The 18,686-nt window shown below is 39.4% G+C and overlaps 2 protein-coding genes across 7 annotated transcripts in view; both read left to right on the forward strand.

The window, feature by feature from the left end:
• Window positions 1-2,070, forward strand: part of LOC122755791 (Fc receptor-like protein 2) — a 40,416-nt gene extending 38,346 nt beyond the window's left edge. For 4 of the 6 annotated variants that reach the window (XM_044004625.1, XM_044004624.1, XM_044004626.1 and 1 more), the window contains 2 exons: window positions 1,344-1,375; window positions 1,458-2,070. In XM_044004625.1, the coding sequence (XP_043860560.1) occupies window positions 1,344-1,375; window positions 1,458-1,583 (158 nt within the window). In that variant the 3' untranslated portion in view covers window positions 1,584-2,070. Of the gene's footprint in view, window positions 1-1,343; window positions 1,377-1,457 lie in introns of those variants that run through there. The other 2 variants (XR_006356406.1, XR_006356407.1) reach the window with 2 other exon arrangements.
• A 14,542-nt stretch (window positions 2,071-16,612) lies between these two features.
• Window positions 16,613-17,773, forward strand: LOC122754744 (G/T mismatch-specific thymine DNA glycosylase-like). The gene has a single exon (XM_044003212.1). It carries the CDS (start codon window positions 16,628-16,630, stop codon window positions 17,771-17,773), a length of 1,146 nt encoding a protein of 381 aa, XP_043859147.1. The 5' UTR covers window positions 16,613-16,627.
• Window positions 17,774-18,686: the final 913 nt, after the last annotated feature.

The raw sequence follows: 18,686 nt of genomic DNA on the forward strand, positions 1-18,686 counted from the left end.
AGAGAGAGAGAGAGAGAGAGAGGGAGAGAGAGAATAAATGTTGAAGCAAGGAAAGAAGGAGGGAGGGAGGGGAAGGCAAGGGAAGGAAGGAAGGAAGGAAGGAAGGAAGGAAGGAAGGAAGGAAGGAAGGAAGGAAGGAAGGAAGGAAGGAAGGAAGGAAGGAAGGAAGGAAGGAAGGAAGGAGGGAGGGAGGGAGGGAGGGAAGGAAGGAAAGAAGGAAGACATGGGGCCTTTCCCAAAATAGTGGCTCTGGGAAAGGATTCCCCAATTGGGAGATAGGGCCTCAGTTGTTGCACGGGGGCAGGTAAGGAGAAGGAAGAAGAATCTGGGGAAAGGATCAAGGAGTGAGTGGGATCCTGTTGTTTTGAGTGACTCAGGCTTCTCTGGCCCTCCCTCTGGGATGTCTTTCCTAAACATTCGCAGGCTTTCAGGGAAACCCCCATAGACTTTTCTCTGCCCAGTCCACATGAGGCAGCTCTCTCCAGAGCATTTACATGCTTCCTTGTTTATATTTTATTCTCCTGCTTCCACTACACATGGTCTACCCAATAAAAGAGTACAATCTAGGGCTTAGTCATCACTGTATCCTCAGTGAACTGAAAGCATTCTAGGCCCCAATTGCTAGAGACTTGGAGTACTGGAGTAGGGATGGGAAGGTGAACTTAACTACCCCAGATGCCCCTGGGAAAAGGGAAACATTGAGACATCTCTGACTCCTTTTCCCCATCTGTCTCTGTAAGAAGTTTTTGTCTGACTTAGGGCCCATCTTCTCTCTTCTTATAATTCAAATGTTCATGTGTATAGTGAAAGGAATCACGCTTGGCCCCTCCTTCTCACTGCAGATTCCCCTGCAGGACACTGGGAAAGGAAGGACAGGTGGCAGAAGACTGAGAGTTGTCTCAGAGAAATGAATGGAAGAATAAAAATGAATGAACAAGCATTTGTTAAACATTTCCTATTTGCCAAGCACTGCACTAAGTTCTCAGTATTCAAATCCAGAAGCAAAGACAGTCCCTGCCTTCAAGGAATAATCAGAGGTGGCTTTTGTCAGGAAATTGCTGTGATCACAGAAACTAGAAACTGCAACCTGTAAGCATCTATGTCATTCTGACATTGGGGAAGACTACAGATCAATGGGACTCTTGAGAAACTTAGCAAAAGGCAGAGTTAAGGGATGGAAAGAGCATAAAGGTGAGTCCAATAGACCAGCATGGGAGAGAGGAACAGTGCTGTAGAGAAAGAGACAAGAGTGACCAAAGGGAAGACCTCAGCTAAAGAGCAAACCATGGGCTCTAAGTGGGAAGGTCATTACCTACAACTCAAAATTTCCCTTTCTTCCACAGCAAACCACACAGAGAACCCTCCAGAGGACAAGGTGAGTTGTATTCCCTGGCTTTTCTCTCCCTTGCCCCTTCTCTCCCTCCCTCACTTCCTCACTCCAGTCTTTTCCCTTCCAGGACTCCTCAGTTATCTATGCTGAGGTAAAGAAGAAACATCGACCTAGAGATTCAGAGAAGGCCAAGTCTGCAGAGATAAGTCAAGAAGATGTTGCTGAAGTTTATGAAAACATAAAGCTCTTCTGACCCCTCAGTGACAAGTTGACTCACACCCAACTTTTTCTTTTATAAAGGTCCATAAGGCAGTTCTTTCCTTAAGTTCAAAACTGCACCCTGAGCATAGGCAAAATTAAAGCCATCTGACTGACTCATTTGGGTTTTCATTATGAAAGGAAGCTTAGTCACCTACACTAGGCCTTTCCTTTCTGACCTAGCACATCCACCCAGGAAACCAAATTACAAAACAAAAGCTTGTTTAGTAAATGCAAAGATAAAGCAGAGCATTTCAATATGTTTAATAACTATCTTTAACAAGGTTTGGTAATCTCGCAAAGCATCCTTCTCCATTCAAGGAATATTGCTATTATAAACAACCAAAACCAAAACCCAGGATCCTGCACCTATAGTAAAAGCACCTAAAAAGCACTGGAAATATATTAAGAAGTTCTGTTCATCCCTTTCTCTTTTTCCAATATTCTTTACAGGCTATGTCCTAGTTTCCTCATCTCTAAAATGAACTAGATGGATTAAATGATCATTAAAATCATTCCAGTCCTAAATATTATGTGTAGTTATTGACTGTGTTCCTATACTGAGAGATGTCTTGATTCAAGGGAGAGAGCACTAGATTTTTTTCCATCCCAGAAATTCTGAGTTCAAGTCCTGGCACTTCTACCTACTCTCTATGCAGCAGTATGCTTGAAAATATTTAACAACTGGCTTTCTAGGATGGAAAAAGTGAACATAGGACACACCTTTAAGTTTAATCTGCATTATTAATATTTTATTCATCACTTTCTTAAGTCTAGATAATCAACAAATCAATGAATCAAGTCTTTTTTTCCAATTTCCAAGGTACAAATAGTGCTCATGCTGAAAATTTAACAATCAGTTCTCCAGAACTGGTTCAAGCTGGCTCAAGCACCTATAAAAAAGTCATCTCATGTCCCTCAGTCTTTGTTTCCTCATCTATAAATATGAAAGGGCTAAACCCTCTAAGGTCCAATGATCCTATTGGAGATTTCTATATGTTCTTGTCATCACAGTATTTCCCTTCTTCCTCAACACACTTTCACAACACACTAAAAGTACCCCTTTAATGCTTGTCTTACATGGATTACATTTCAGAGTGACTGTGTTCTTGTGGCACCTTGCTGTCCTAGTAATGTGCCTGACAATTACCCTTCAGGATCACTCACTTTGGAGAATATTCGTCTCAACTGGGCCATTCCTTTCTTTACCATTGCTCATAATGAAGGTGGGAAAGATAAAAGTCATTGATGACCCTCCCCATAGCTTCAAGCATGGTTTAATGGAAGAGCTGGTTTATAATGAACAGAAATAGGGTAGTCAGGAGGAAGAGCTGGGGGAGGGGGTTGAACTCTATTTAGCCATATTGAATAGGAGACAAAGCAAGGACAGACAGGTGGAGATGTATGGGAGAAATATGGGAATGCATCCATCTCTAATGACTATCTTGGGGTAGGGTTGACTTTGGGGCTTCTAGTCCCCTGGTAGAGCCCTCAGTCTCCTGCACATACCATGATTTTTCTACCTTTGTATTCTTATGGGCTAGCACAGGGCATTTTATACACAAAGTATTTAACAAAGATCTGTTTAGGTTCATTAAAACCAGAGCCATAAATCCCATTTTTCACACCTGGGGAAAATCTCACAAAACATAAGTACTGAAAGATTCACAAAACCTACCAAAGGCAAATAATAATAATAATAATATCTTCAAATAAACTTTTAAAAGACAAATCATGTCAGGGCAGGGGCAGGGGAGATGTTAGGATGAGGGGAGGCTTGAGAACAGGCAGATGACAAATTGATAAACAAGACCATGAGGGGATGGGGAAAGGAAAGGAGAATAAGCATTTATTAAGTACCCACAATGTGCCAAACAGCTATGGGGGAAGCTAGGTGGTGAAGTGCATAGAGCACTAGGCCTGGAGTCAGGAAGACTCATCTTCCTGAATTCAAATCCAACCTCAGACACTTACTAGCTGTATGATCCTGGGCAAGTCACTTAACCCCATTTGCCTAGGTTTCTTCATCTGTAAAATTAGCTAGAGAAGAAAATGGCAAACACTCTAGTGTCTTTGCTAAGAAAAATCCAAATGGGGTCATGAAAAGTTGGATATGACTGAACAACAAAAATTCATGACTCTGAGATTATTTCATTCAGCCTCCCATGTCAGTGACTAGTTTTATTGTGATGATGACTTAACACTGCCATTAAGAAAGGCAGGGAGGTGTAGTGCACTGATTGCTGGACTCTGAGGAAGGAAGACCTGAGTTTGAATCTAGTTTAAATACTTACTGCACATATAAATTATCTCTCTGGGCTTCAGTTTTCTCATTTAGTAAAATGTGGGAGGTGAAAGGTCCCTTCTAAATATAAACTGAGAACTTCTGATCACTTTCCTGACTAATTACTGCGTCAGGAAACAAATTTTACATGAATTCACTTTAATCAGAAGGGGAATTAGGGTGAAGTAACCAGGATGTGCCCAGATATGGGTTCAAGTCCTATCTCTGACAACAGATTGACTATGTAAACTTGGGCAAGTCATTTAACCTCTCAAGGACTCAGATAGTTTCCTAAGGCTATAAGAAGCCATTGCTAGGCTCCATCTGTTATGGGAGTTTTCTCAACAAGAGTTCCCTTCAGTGATGATACCTGAACAACAACAATAAAAAAAGATAAGCAATCACAGAACACTTCATATTACCTCCTTTGAGAGGTGAGGGAGCTGACTTGGTTGCTGGGGCACAAGATGGATTTGTAAGCTGAAATATTAGTGGGGATTTTTTTTCTGCCTACATGTAGCCAACACAAGAATCATTCCCTGTCATCTTCATGGGGCTGTCTCTACTCATGCCTCAACCTGCCCAGAAGGCCAAATTGCAAGGGCAGGAGGCTCCATGGTGAACTCAAAATCACAAAATCTGAGAGTTGGAACACATTAAGGCATCCATCTAGTCCAATCCACATACAAAAAAGACTCTACTATAACATACCTGATGAGTGGTCATCCACACTATTCTGCTTGTTGTTTGTCCTTCATTCTCAAAAAGGACCAATGGCATCTGGGAAGTGATGTCTTGACTTGCAAGTGAATTGGACTTGTGAGGCAGAGCTGTGCAAAGTCACCAACTTCATTCTCCTCTCCAGAGTCATCTGAGTCTAGTGGCAAGATATAGATCAGGATAACTGGAGTTGGCTCCCATGCAGTGGGAGACCCTGACCTTTTTCTTTCTTTTTTTATTTTTTTTATTTTTTTTATGGGGCAATGGGGTTAAGTGACTTGCCCAGGGTCACACAGCCAGTAAGTGTCAAGTGTCTGAGGCCAGATTTGAACTCAGGAACTCCTGAATCCAGGGCCGGTGCTTTATCCACTGTGCCACCCAGCCGCCCCGACCCTGACCTTTTTAAGTAAGGTCTTTCCCAGGTCTCAGTTTATCTGAGGCAACACCCATTCAGTGATTTAAGGGTAGGTAAGAAATGAAGCAAAAAATGGTTTGGTTTGCCTATTCCCCTCCCCTCAAAAAAAAAAATAAGAGAAGGGAAGACCCTCAGGATTTCTGTGCAGAACAAAAACAATTGCTATTTACATTCACCCTGAGCCATCAAAACCCAAACAAAGACCAAGAGAGGCTTATGCTAGGACCTATTATTGACCAATCACTGAGAGAGTGATTTGGGTTTGTCATGGTCAATTAGCTCCATTTGAATCCCAAAGGGTTTTGTCAAAGCCTGGTTTCCAGAGCTAGATTTCAAGGAATCATAAATGATACTAGATGGGACAAAAGAGTTAATTGTCCCAGTTCTTTTAAATTATATAATAAATAAGTAGGGAAGAGAAGAAAAATCAAATCAAATCAAAATCTTACCCCCCAAATGCCAATATATCTTGCCAGGCTTCAAGGATCAAAATGTATATTCCTTTATATTCCTTTAGACAGAGCACCCACATGTAAAGGTATGATTCCCCATGTGTACAGAGAGGGTGGAGGGAAGTAAGAAGGGAAAGGGAAGGCAGGAAGGCAGGTAGGAAGAAGCAACACTGTCCAACTGTAACTGGCCAGTTGGGTCCCCAGTGGGGCAGGTACTTGCTTGCCCTTTGTTCTTAGAGGACCAGTAACATCAGGAAGGTGATGTTTTGGCTTGAACATGAATTGGATTTAAGTGAGACATGGCTATGCAAAGTCCCCAGCCTCAAGCTGTGAGCCCACTACCATGAGGGGTCTTTGGTCTAAGAGAGACAGCCAAATGACCATACTTTTATTAATAAACATACTGGTCTTATTAATAAAATGATGAAGTTACCCAGAAACTATGTCTCTTGAACTTTCAAATGCCACAGTTTCACTCTGTGGCTGTTTCTAGATAAAGAATTGCTATCTGTCATCTCAAATCAGAGTAGCCTCTCCTCGTACAAGAAAGTCTCATGATTTAGTACATAGAACACTGGACTTGGAATCAGGAAGCCCTGCCTTTGCACCTCTCCTCAGATACTTACTAGCTGTCTGTTCATGATAAATAACTTAACCTCTTTGGACCTCAGTTTTCTCATCTATTAAAAGAAGGGGTTGTCCTCTTTTTGATGGGGGGGGGAGCTAAGATGGTGGAAAGAAACCAGTAAGCTGCGAGAGCTCTCCCAAATTTCCCTTAAAAACATCATTAAATAAAGCCTCTAAACAGATTCTGAAGCTACAGAACCTACAAAAAAAAAAAAAAAAGAAGATCACAATCTTCCAAACAGAGATAATTTAAAAGATTTCAAGAAAAGTCAGTCTCACTCGGGCAGGGGAGCAGCACTGAGGTTGGTGCAGCATGGAGGGGGTCGGGGAAAGTCAGCAGGAAGCAACTGAGGCCTCTTGATCCTGGTTCAGCAGGGTAGTGGTACAGTGGGCCAGTGGTGAGATCCACCAGCACCAGCTGAGAGGGCAGGCTACCAGTTAGGGGCCACCCACAGGACAGGTTCGACCAGGGCTGTCTATCCCAGTGCATGGACACAGGAGGCAGGGAGAAATCTGCAAGCCACAGAGGCCTCAGAGCAGAAAGCCAGAGAAACAGCCCCTATCTCCCAACACAAGAGGCCTGAAACAGTGACCCTGGTGCCCAAGGACTGGACCTCAACCTTAAAAAATAATAATATAATAATAAGTTGCAATATGATCAAGAAACAAAAAAGAGCTCTCACCATTGAGAGCTTCTGTATCAACAGGGAAGAGACAAACACAAACTCAGATGAGGACAATATTCTCAAATTGCCTACATGTGAAGCCTCAAGAGGGAAGATGAATTGGTCTCAAAAACAAAAAGCCTTCTTGGAAGAGCTCAAAAAGGATTTTAAAAATCATTTGAGAGAAGTAGAAGAAAAAACGAAAGCAATGCAAGAAAATGATGAAAAATGAATCAGCAGCTTGGAAAAGGAAGAACAAAAAAACAGCAGCTTAGAAAAGGAAGCACAAAGAATCAGCAGTCTGGAAAATGAAGCACAAAGATTGACTGAAGAAAATTCCTTAAAAAATTCATTTGGCCAAATGAAAAAGGAGGTGCATAATCTGACTGAAGAAAACAATGCCTTAAAAATTTGAATTGGACAGTTGGAAGCTAAGGATTCCATGAGACACCAGGAATCGGTCAAACAAAATCAAAAGAATGAAAAAATAGAAGAAAATGTGAAAATACCTCATTAGAAAGACAACTGACCTGGAAAACAGATCCAGGAGAGACAACTTAAGAATCACTGGACTTCCTGAAAGCCATGATCAGAAAAAGAGTCTAGACACCATATTCCAGGAAAATATTAAGGAGAACTGCCCTGATCTAGAATCAGAGGATAAAATCATCATTGAAAGAATCCACTGATCACCTCCTGAAAGAGACCCCAAAAGGAAAACTCCAAGGAATATTGTACCCAAATTCCAAAATTACCAGGTGAAGGAGAAAATACTCCAAGCAGCCAGAAGTAAGCAATTTAAATATCATGGAGCCACAGTCAGGATTGCTCAGCACCTGGCAGCTTCAACATTGAAGGATCACAAAGCATGGAATATGATATTCTGGAAGGCAAAGGAGCTTGGATTGTAGCCAAGAATCTATTACCCAGCAAAACTGATCATTCTCTTTCAGGGGAAAAGATGGACATTCACTTAAATAGGGGATTTTCAAGGTTTCCTGATGAAAAGACCAGAACTGAATAGAAAATTTGATCTTAACATACAAGACTCAAGAGATGTTTAAAAAGGTAAAAAGGGGGGGAAGTTATTCAATAAGGTTGAACTATTTACATTCCTACATGGGAAAATAATATCTATAACTCTTGACTACTCTGTGTGTGTATGTGTGTGTGTGTGTGTATAGAGATATATAGAGATATATAGATATAGATACAAATGTAGATATATTTGGGCAGACAGAGGGTAGAAAATATAAATTATCTTTGATGTGATAATATAAAGAAAATTAAGTGCTTAAAAAGTAGTTTATGGGTAGAAGAGGAAAGGGGAGATGGAATGGGGTGAATATGAAGAGGTGCAAAAATGCTATTATAATAGAGGGAAATAAGAGAGGAGGGAACATTGCTTCAACCTTACTCTCACTAGATTTGATTCAAAGAGGGAATATCATATGTTCATTTGGATAAAGAAACTGAGCATATTCCTGAGGGAAGTAAAAGGGAAAGGGGGAAAGGGGAACTAATAGAAGGGAGGGCAGAAGCATCAGAGAAAAGGGTAAAGAAAAGGGAGGGCACATTGGGGGAGGCAGAGGTAAAAAGTGAGGAGGAGTAAGGTGAAAGATGGGGGGTAAAGTACAAGGGGGATAAATAGAATGGAGGGAAATAGACAGCTAGTAATAATAACTGTGAATGTAAATGGGATGAAATCTGCCATAAAACAGAAGCGAATAGCAGAGTGGATTAAAAACCAGAATCCTACAATATGTTGTTTACAAGAAACACATTTGAAGCAGGGAGATACATACAGAGTAAAGGTAAAAGGTTGGAGCAGAATATATTATGCTTCAGCTGAAGTAAAAAAAAAAAAAAAGGAGGGGTTGCAATCCTTATTTCAGACAAAGCAAAGGCAAAAAATAGATCTACTTAAAAGAGATAAGGAAGGAAATTACATCTTGCTAAAAGGTACTATAGAAAATGAAGAAATATCAATACTAAACATGTATGCGCCAAGTGGTATAGCATCCAAATTCTTAGAGGAGAAATTAAATGAGTTACAAGAGGAAATAGACAGCAAAACTATACTAGTGGGGGATATGAATCTTCTCCTCTCAGAATTAGATAAATCTAGCTGAAAAAGAAATAAGAAAGAAGTTAAAGAGGTGAATAGAATGTTAGAAAAGTTAGATGTGATAGATGTCTGGAGAAAACTGAATGGGGATAGAAAGGAATATACCTTTTTCTCAGCAGTACAAGGCACATATTCAAAAATTGACCATGTATTAGGGCACAAAAACCTCATAGTTAAATGTAGAAAGGCAGAAATAGTAAATGCATCCTTTTCAGATCATGATGCAATAAAAATTACATGTAATAAAGAGCTATGGAAAGGTAGACTGAAAATTAATTGGAAACCAAATAATTTCATTCTAAAGAATGAGTGGGTCAAACACCAAATCATAGAAACAATCAATAACTTTATCCAAGAGGATGACAATAATGAGAAAACATACCAAAATCTATGGGATGCAGACAAAACAGTGCTTAGGGGAAATCTTACATCTCTAACTGCTTACATGAATAAAAAAAGAGAAAGAGGAGATAAATGAATTGGGCATGCAACTTAAAAAGCTAGAAAAAGAACAAATTAAAACTCCCCAATTAAATACTGAATTAGAAATCCTGAAAATTAAAGGAGAAATTAATAAAATTGAAAGCAAGAAAACTATAGAATTAATCAATAAAACTAAGAGCTGGTTTTATTAAAAAAAAAACAACAATGAAATAGATAAACCATTGGTTACTTTGATTTAAAAAAAAGAAAGAAGAAAACCAAATTACCAGTATCAAAAGTGAACGGGGTGATATCACCACCAATGAAGTAGAAATTAAAACAATAATCAGGAACTATTTTTCCCAACTGTATGCCAATAAATTTGACAATCTAAATGAAATGGATAAATATTTACAAAAATACAAACTGCCCCGGTTAACTGAAGAGGAAATAAAATCCTTAAATAAGCCCATATAATAAAAAGAAATTGAACATGCCATTAATGAACTCCCTAAGAAAAAATCTCCAGGGCCAGATGGGTTTTCAAGTGAATTCTACCAAACATTTAAAGAAAAATTAATTCCAATGTTATACAAATTATTTGGAAAAAATAGGTGAGGAAGGAGTTCTACCAAGTTCCTTTTATGACACAAATATTGTGTTGATACCAAAACCAGGCAGAGAAAAAACAGAGAAAGAAAATTATAGACCAATTTCCCTAATGAATATAGTTGCAAAAATCTTAAATAAGATATTAGCAAGGACTACAGCAATTGATCACCAGGATAATACACTATGACCAGGTGGGATTTATACCAGGAATGCAGGGCTGGTTCAACATTAGGAAAACTATTAACATAATCAACCACATCAATAAGAAAACTAAATAAAATCATATGATTATCTCAATATATGCAGGAAAAGCTTTTGACAAAATACAGCACCCATTCCTAATAAAAACACTAGATAGTTTAGGAATAGGTGGAGCTTTCCTTAAAATAATAAGCAGTATCAACCTAAAACCATCAGCAAGCATTTTATGTAATGGAGATAACTTAGAGGCCTTCCCAATAAGATCAGGGATGAGACAGGGATGTCCATTATCACCTCTATTATTTAATATTGTATTAGGAATGTTAGCTTTAGCAATCAGAGAAGAAAAAGGAATTGAAGGAATAAGAATAGGCAAGGAGGAAACAAAACTATCACTCTTTGCAGACGATATGATGGTATACTTAGTGAATCCTAGAAAATCAACTCAAAAATTACTTGAAACAATTAACAACTTTAGCAAAGTAACAGGATATAAAATAAATCCACATAAATTTTCAACATTTATATACATGACCAAAAAATCCAGCAGCAAGAGATAGAAACTCCATTTAAAACAATGGTAGACAATATAAAATACATGGGAATCTACTTGCCAAGACAATCCCAGGAACTCTATGAACACAATTACAAAACACTTTTCACACAAATCAAATCAGATCTAAATAACTGGAAAAAATATCAATTGCTCATGGATAGACTGAGCTAATATAATAAAAATAACAATTCTACCTAAATTAATTTATTTTTTCAGTGCCATCCCAATCAGACTACCTAAAAATTATTTTATAGAGCTAGAAAAAATAATAACAAAACTCATCTGGAAAAACAAAAGGTCAAGAATATCAAGGGAAATAATGGAAAAAATGTACAGGAAGGTGGGTTAGCTGTATCAAATCTGAAGCTTTACTATAAAGCAGCAGTCATCAAAACTATTTGGTACTGGCTAAGAAATAGAGTGGAAGATCAATGGAATACGTTAAGCACAGAAGACACAGTAGTAAATGACTTCAGTAATGGACTGTTTGATAAACCCAAAGACTCCAGATTCTGGGATAGGAACTCAGTATTTGACAAAAACTTCTGGGAAAACTGGAAGATAGTATGGCAGAAACTAGGCATAGACCAACATCTTACACCTTATACTAAAATAAGGTCCAAATGGGTACATGATTTAGACATAAGAGGTGATACCATAGGTAAATTAGGAGAGGAAGGAATAGTTTACCTTTCAGATCTTTGGAAAGGACAACAGTTTATGGCCAAAGAAGAGATAGAGAATATCATGAAAAGCAAAATGGATGATTTTGATTACATTAAATTAAAAAGGTTTTGTACAAACAGAAGCAATGCATCCAAAATTAGAAGGGAGGCAGAAAACTGGGATATAATTTTTATAGCCAGTACTTCTGATAAAGGCCTCATTTCTAAAATACATTGGGAACTAAATCAAATTTATAAGAACCCTAGTCATTCCCCAATTGAGAAATGGTCAAAGGATATGAACAGGCAGTTTTCCGATGAAGAAATCAAAGCTATCTATTACCATATGAAAAAATGCTCTAAATCACTATTGATTAGAGAAATGCAAATTTAAACTACTCTGAGGTACCACCTGACACCTATAAGATTGGCTAATATGACAAAAAAGGAAAATAATAAATGTTGGAGAAGCTGTGGAGAAATTGTAACACTAATGCTTTATTGGTGGAGCTGTGAATTGATCCAGTCATTCTGGAGAGCAATTTGGAATTATGCCCAAAGGGCTATAAAGTTATGCGTACCCTTTGACCCAGCAATACCACTTTGGGGTCTTTTTCCCAAAGAAATCATAAAAAAGGGGAAAGGACCCACATGTACAAAAATATTCAAAGCTGCTCTTTTTGTGGTGGCAAGGAATTGGAAATTGAGGGGCTGCCCATCAATTGGGTAATGGTTGAACAAGTTGTGGTGTATGAATGTAATGGAATTCTACTGTGCTGCAAGAAATGATGAGCAGGAGGAGTTCAGAGAAACCTGGAAGGACTTGCATGAACTGATCATGAGTGAGATGAGCAGAACCAGAACATTGTACCCAGTATCATCAACATTATGTGTTGATCAACTGTGATAGACTTGATTCTTCTCAGCAATACAAAGGTACAAGATAGTTCCAAAGGACTCAGTATGGAAAAGGCTCTCCAAATCCGGAAAAAAAGAACTATGGAATATAGATCCAGATTGAACCATAGTATTTCTTTTGTTTTTGGTGCTGTTTTTATTCTTTGAGGTTATTTCTTTTTGCTCTAATTCTTCTCTTATAACATGACTAATGCAGAAATATGTTTAATGTGATATATAACCTATATCAGATTACTTGCTGTCTCAGGGAGGTGGGGGACTGGAGGGAGGGAAAAAATTGAAACTAGGAATCTTATAAAAACAAATGTTGAAAATTATCTCTACATGTAACTGGAAACTAATAAAATACTTTCATACTTTAAAAAAAGAAAAGAAAAGAAAGAAGGGGTTGGCCTCAAAAAGATCACAGGTGCCTTCCAGCTCAAAATCTATGATCCAGAGTTTAATCTAAACAAATTCTTCATCTTTAGCTCTAGTTATAAAACTCTGTCATTGTAACACTTCCTTTCTCATAAAATTTCTGTTATTACAGCTCAGCTTGCATTAATTTCATCTTGGGGTTCCCTTCCCCTTTTGTGTGAGTGTGTGTTTTCTCCTTGAGTTTCATGTGCAAATTCTTCTGGCGAACCAGTGTCTTGTGCATTTTCTTATCAAAGTAACACCAAACTCCTCAGTCACCCAAGTTCAAACCTTAGACTTTACTGTGGCCTATTCCCTCTTCCATTTGCTTTCCTCTCCCTCTTCCAAAGCAATTTGTTTCCAAGTGCAATGAAGAATTTTCTTTTTGTTGAGTTGTGACATATTGAGTCATGACACCGTTTGGGGTTTTCCTGGCAAGGATATTAAAGTGTGACCCTGGCAAGCCTCTTCACCCCGTTTGCCTCAGATTCCTCATCTGTAAAATGAGCTAGAGAAGGAAATGACAAACCACTCCAGTTGCTTTTCCAAGAAAACCCCAAATGGGGTCAGCAAGCGTCAGACATGACAAAACAACAACTGAACAACAAAAGCATGACATCAATGCCAGCCAGCACCCGGGTAGTGCTTGTATCAGACGAGAGAAGGTGATGCTTGGGAGAAATATTGTGAAGGTGGAAATGGGAAAGATCCCAGCACCCAAATGGCCTCAGGTTTGTCCCCCTAGAAGTCAATTAGAATAGAGACTGAGGCTGTTGAAATGTCAGCATGCAAGTATGCCCATAGCCCCAAGGAAAACCACAATTAAAGGGGAAGGATTCAGAAAATAAGCAATAGAGGAAAATTAGGAGAAAAGATTGGAATGATCAACAATTTCAGGAAGAAGAAAATACATGTAAAGATCTTGGCCATGAGCAAATGAGACAACAAATAAAATATTAATAACAGGGGCAGCTAGATGGCGCAGTGGTTAAAACGCTGGCCCTGGATTCAGGAGTACCTCAGTTCAAATCCGGCCTCAGACACTTGACACTTACTAGCTGTGTGACCTTGGGCAAGTCACTTAACCCCCATTGCCCCGCAAAAATATATATATATATATAAAACAGAATTTTATATGCCCTTCAGATCATCATCAGCTAAAGGAGTGCAGGCATCTAGAAATAAGTATTGTAAGATGAAGGAAAATGAATCGAGGCCTAATGAGGCAAAGGAAACTGTAGAGTAACCAAGAGAGCATGGGACTGCAGCAGGATGTTTCTTAACAGTTTAAAAGAAAATAAGAAATGTGAAAACAGAATTTATGGTTTCCATGGCAAAAATAATGAGCAAAATTTTTTAAAAAGCAAAATAAAACTGGAATCCATGGTTGCAAGCCTCACCAAAGAAACAAAAGAGAAAATAACTTATTAGGAACATAAAAATAGGCAGGTGAAGGATAATCTCTGTGAGGAACAGTGCTAAAAGAAAACATGATTGGAGGCCTAGGTTATAATCAGGTGCCTGGCCCTTCCCCGCTCCCCAAACCGGGGAATCTGGCTGCTTACCCCCTACATCCCCACCCTTGCTCCTCTTTTCTCCTTTTGGTCATTAGCCAGCTTTTGTTAAAGCTCCTACTAGGTGTCGACCTCTGTTAGGGACAGCAGGATGCAGAAATGGAGTAAAACTGGTGCAAGAAGCCTTTCCCAATCACCCTGTTGATTAATTATCTGCAATTTCCAGGGTGTCTAGCAAGTGTCTAATATGCGCATGTTGCCTCTCCCATTAGACTTTGAGCTCTTTGAGGACAGGGAGGAGTTTGCATTTCATGGTTTCTCCAGCTCTTAGCAAAGTGCCCAGTAGGTACTTTTTTTAAAAAATTAAATTTACCAGGAAAGATTGAAAGTGAGATGCAAATTAAAACAACTCTGAGGTACCACCTGACACCTATCAGATTGGCTAAAATGACAAAAAAGGAAGATAATAAATGTTGGAGAGGCTGTGGGAAAATTGGAACACTAATGCATTGTTGGTGGAGCTGTGAGCTGATCCAACCATTCTGGAGAGCAATTTGGAATTATGCCCAAAGGGCGATAAAGCTGTGCATACCCTTTGACCCAGCAATCCCACTTTTAGGTCTTTTGCCCAAAGAAATCATGGAAGGGGGAAAGGGACCCACATGTACAAAAATATTTATAGCTGCTCTTTTTGTGGTAGCAAGGAATTGGAAGTTGAGGGGGTGCCCATCAATTGGGGAATGGCTGGACAAGTTGTGGTATGTGAATACAATGGAATACTATTGTGCTGTAAGAAATGATGAGCAGGAAGAGTTCAGAGAAACCTGGAGGGTCTTACGTGAGCTGATGATGAGTGAGATGAGCAGAACCAGAAGAACATTGTACACAGTATCATCAACATTGAGTGTTGACCTACTGTGATGGACTATATTCTTCCCACCAATGCAATGGTACAGAAGAGTTCCAGGGAACTCATGATAGAAGAGGATCTCCAAATCCAAGAAAAAAAAAAGAAAGAAAGAACTGTGGAGTATAGATGCTGATTGAACCATATTATTTCTTTTGTTTTGGGTGCTGTTGTTTTTTTTTTTCTATTTTGAGGTTTTGCATCACTGCTCTGATTCTTTCTCTTGTAACAGGATTAATGCAGAAATAGGATTAATGTTATTATGTGTATATATATATATGTGTGTGTATATATCTATATTTATATGTATATGTATAGAGATATATGGACATAACCTATATCAGATTACCTGCTGTCTAGGGGAGGGGGGAGGGAGGGAGAAAAATCTGAAATTGTAAAGCATGTATAAACAAAAGTTGAGAACTATCTTTACATGTAACGGAAAAAATAAAATATCTCATAGACTTGGGAAAAAATTAAATTTAAGCTTCAAAATTAATTAAGCTTTTAAATTCAATTTAACATAAAATTTAAATTTAATATAGATTAAGCATTTAAATTTAATTATACCTCTTAAATTTAACTTTTACAATCAGTTTAACTTAAGCTTTTAAAATTTGATCCAAGCACCTAAATTTAACTTAACTAAGCCTTTAAATATTTAAATTTTGATTGGAGGCAGCTAGGTGCCTCAGTGGGCCTGGAGTTAGTTAGGAAGACCCAAGTTCAAATGGAGCCTCAGACACTAGCAGAGTGATCCTGGATAAGTCACTTAACCTCTGTTTGCCTGAGTACACTGGAGAAGGAAGTGGCAAACCATTGCAGTACCTTAGCCAAGAAAACTCCAGGGACATCATAGTGATCAGGATCATGAAGAATCAGACAAGAATAAACAACAAGCCTTTAAATTTTATTTAAGCTTTTAAAAATGTGTATTGACCTAAAACAGTCATTACCTTCAAGGTACTTACCTCTCTCAGATTCAGTTTCTGGATTTTTTTTTTCCAAATGGGAATAATAATAGCACCTATTCTACTGGGTGTTGTGAGGATCTTGTAAGTGATCAAATATTGGTGGTTCTAAAGGCCTTGGTGCTGCTTTAAGCTTTGATTGTTTAAGGTATAGATAGCTTAAAGGTGTATTAAGAATTCACACCTTCTGCAAAAAAAAAAAGAAAAGAAAAGAAAAAGAATTCACACCTTTAAGAAAAGAATTCTCACCTTATGTGTGAAGCACTTTGCAGACTTTAAGCCTAGATAATTGATAGCCATTGACTGGTAGAGATTAGGAGGGGCCTGTGATTTTGTTATTGGTGGGTTAGCAAATTCCTTTCACCAAAGGCTCCTCAGCGACTATTTAAGAAGGAAGCACTTGGTAGTGAAATCACTCACCCAGGACTCTCCTTCAGAGACAGAGTTTGAACCCTGCTCTGACTTGAGGCTACAACTTTCACTACAAGCCTGTTGAATTCTGGTTAAATTGTTGCTGATGTATCCACGTAAAGAGATACTCTTTTGAGCAAATTCAAGGATTTGACCAGTTTCCATGCAGTGATGTCTGCAGCTCCCAACATGGAACTTACGAATGAGCAACCAGCTCTGCCAGAAATTCCAGCCCCAGTCTTTGACCGTGAACCTGTTCAAGAAGAAAAGGGAAGGAAAAGAACCAGATCATCGGAGGCAAAAAAGCCAGAGCCAAAAAAAACCGCTAGAACCCCCAGAGCAGCCAAGGCAGCAAAATCCAGAGGGAAACAAGAAAAAATTACAGACACTTTCAAAGCGAAAAGGAAAGTGGATCGTTTTAATGGGGTCTCAGAAGCTGAACTTCTGACTAAGACCCTGCCTGATATTTTGACCTTCGACCTGGACATGGTCATTATTGGCATAAACCCAGGACTGATGGCAGCTTACAAAGGGCATCATTACCCGGGACCTGGAAACCATTTTTGGAAGTGTCTCTTCATGTCTGGGCTGAGTGAAGTCCAGTTAAATCATATGGATGACCATACTTTGCCAGTAAAGTATGGGATCGGCTTTACAAATATGGTTGAAAGGACCACCCCAGGAAGCAAGGATCTTTCCAGTAAAGAGTTTCGAGAAGGAGGGCGCATTTTGTTGCAGAAATTACAGAAGTACCAACCTCGAATAGCGGTTTTCAATGGAAAATGTATTTATGAAATTTTTAGTAAAGAAGTCTTTGGAGTAAAAGTTAAGAAGTTGGAATTTGGGCTTCAGCCCCATAAGGTCCCAGGCACAGAAACCCTCTGCTTTGTCATGCCGTCATCCAGCGCAAGATGTGCTCAGTTCCCGCGGGCACAAGATAAAGTGCACTATTACATCAAACTAAGGTATTTGAGAGATCAGCTGAAGGGCGTGGTACCAAACTCGGACGTGCAGGAGGTGCAATACTCATTTGATTTGCAGCTCGCCCAAGAGGATGCAAAGCAGATAGCTGTTAAGGAAGAAAAATATGATCCGGGCTACGAGGCAGCGTATGGAGGCCCTTACTGTGGAAGGGCGTGTGACGCTGAGCAGCCGTGTGCCTTCTCTTTGGACGTGAGAGGAAGAAATAACGCCGCCTTAGGTGGAGAACCAACTTTCGGCGACATTTCAAGCGATCAGTGGATGACACAGTTATTCACAGATCGGATTTTGCCTTCCATCAGTCCCTTTGGGACCCTAGAGCAAGATGGCGTGTGAGGACAGCCTCTAGAAGTTCTTCCTAAGTTCAGCAATTCTAAAGATGCCATCAAGAAGGGTGCCTCAGTTCACGACTGAAGCGTTTTTAGGATTTTACTCCTCTCGTTCTTTTCTGGTAGCCGTTTGTGCGTTAGGATTAACTTTATGAACTAGATAGTTGGAAAATAAATGTAGATCCTTATGTATGTGAGTTCTGTATTTAACGTGTGCCATTGTTTACGGTTTTTGACAAACTGTAGTGTCACTTGAATAAATGATTTCTCTTGGCAGTTGCTTGTACTCTGTATTTTTTTTTAACAGCCTGTATATTTGCACTCCTTTCTTAAATCTGCATATGGCAGGAAATTCCAGGGTCCTTCTCATGCCTGAAAAGCGCATTCTGTGCATCGTGATTGTCACAGGTACAAACACACAAATGTGTAGCAGTTTTCGTGTGGACATGGGACTCCTCACCCGATGTCCGTCGTGGAGCATGGGCTTCGGGACTTTCCAGTTGGGCTGATGAAGGAATCCTAAATCATTTCTTTCCCCAAAACGGCCCTTTCCCCATGTGCTGGCAACTGGCATTTCTTGGTAAGGAATTTGCCTGGGTTCTGGCCTCGGGCCGCATCCAGCAGCCCTCCCTCCGCAGCTGGGCACCCCCAGGATTGGGCATGCACACAGTCAGCGCTGGGGATTGCGGGCAAGCCATGGAAAATCGTGTTTTCATTGGCTCATTTGTCACTTGGCTGATTTTTACTTGTGAGGAAGAGCACAGGTAAGTAGTTGGGAGTCAATGGCCTTTCTGTCTAGGTGCCTGCCTCTGCTTTCCTCGTGGTGAGTGAAGGAGCGAAGTGTTACTCAAAACGTTGTTTTGAGGAGCTTCCTATTTGTGCTTTTCATACTTGAAACACTCATAAAATGTTGTGTCTAA

Source organism: Dromiciops gliroides, chromosome 4 (assembly GCF_019393635.1).
Source record: "Dromiciops gliroides isolate mDroGli1 chromosome 4, mDroGli1.pri, whole genome shotgun sequence".
In the NCBI taxonomy this organism is placed as follows: Eukaryota; Metazoa; Chordata; class Mammalia; order Microbiotheria; family Microbiotheriidae; genus Dromiciops; species Dromiciops gliroides.

Bases quoted from the DNA above. Each gene is read 5' to 3' on its own strand.
- LOC122754744 (XM_044003212.1), top strand. From the start codon at position 16,628: ATGTCTGCAGCTCCCAACATGGAACTTACGAATGAGCAACCAGCTCTG.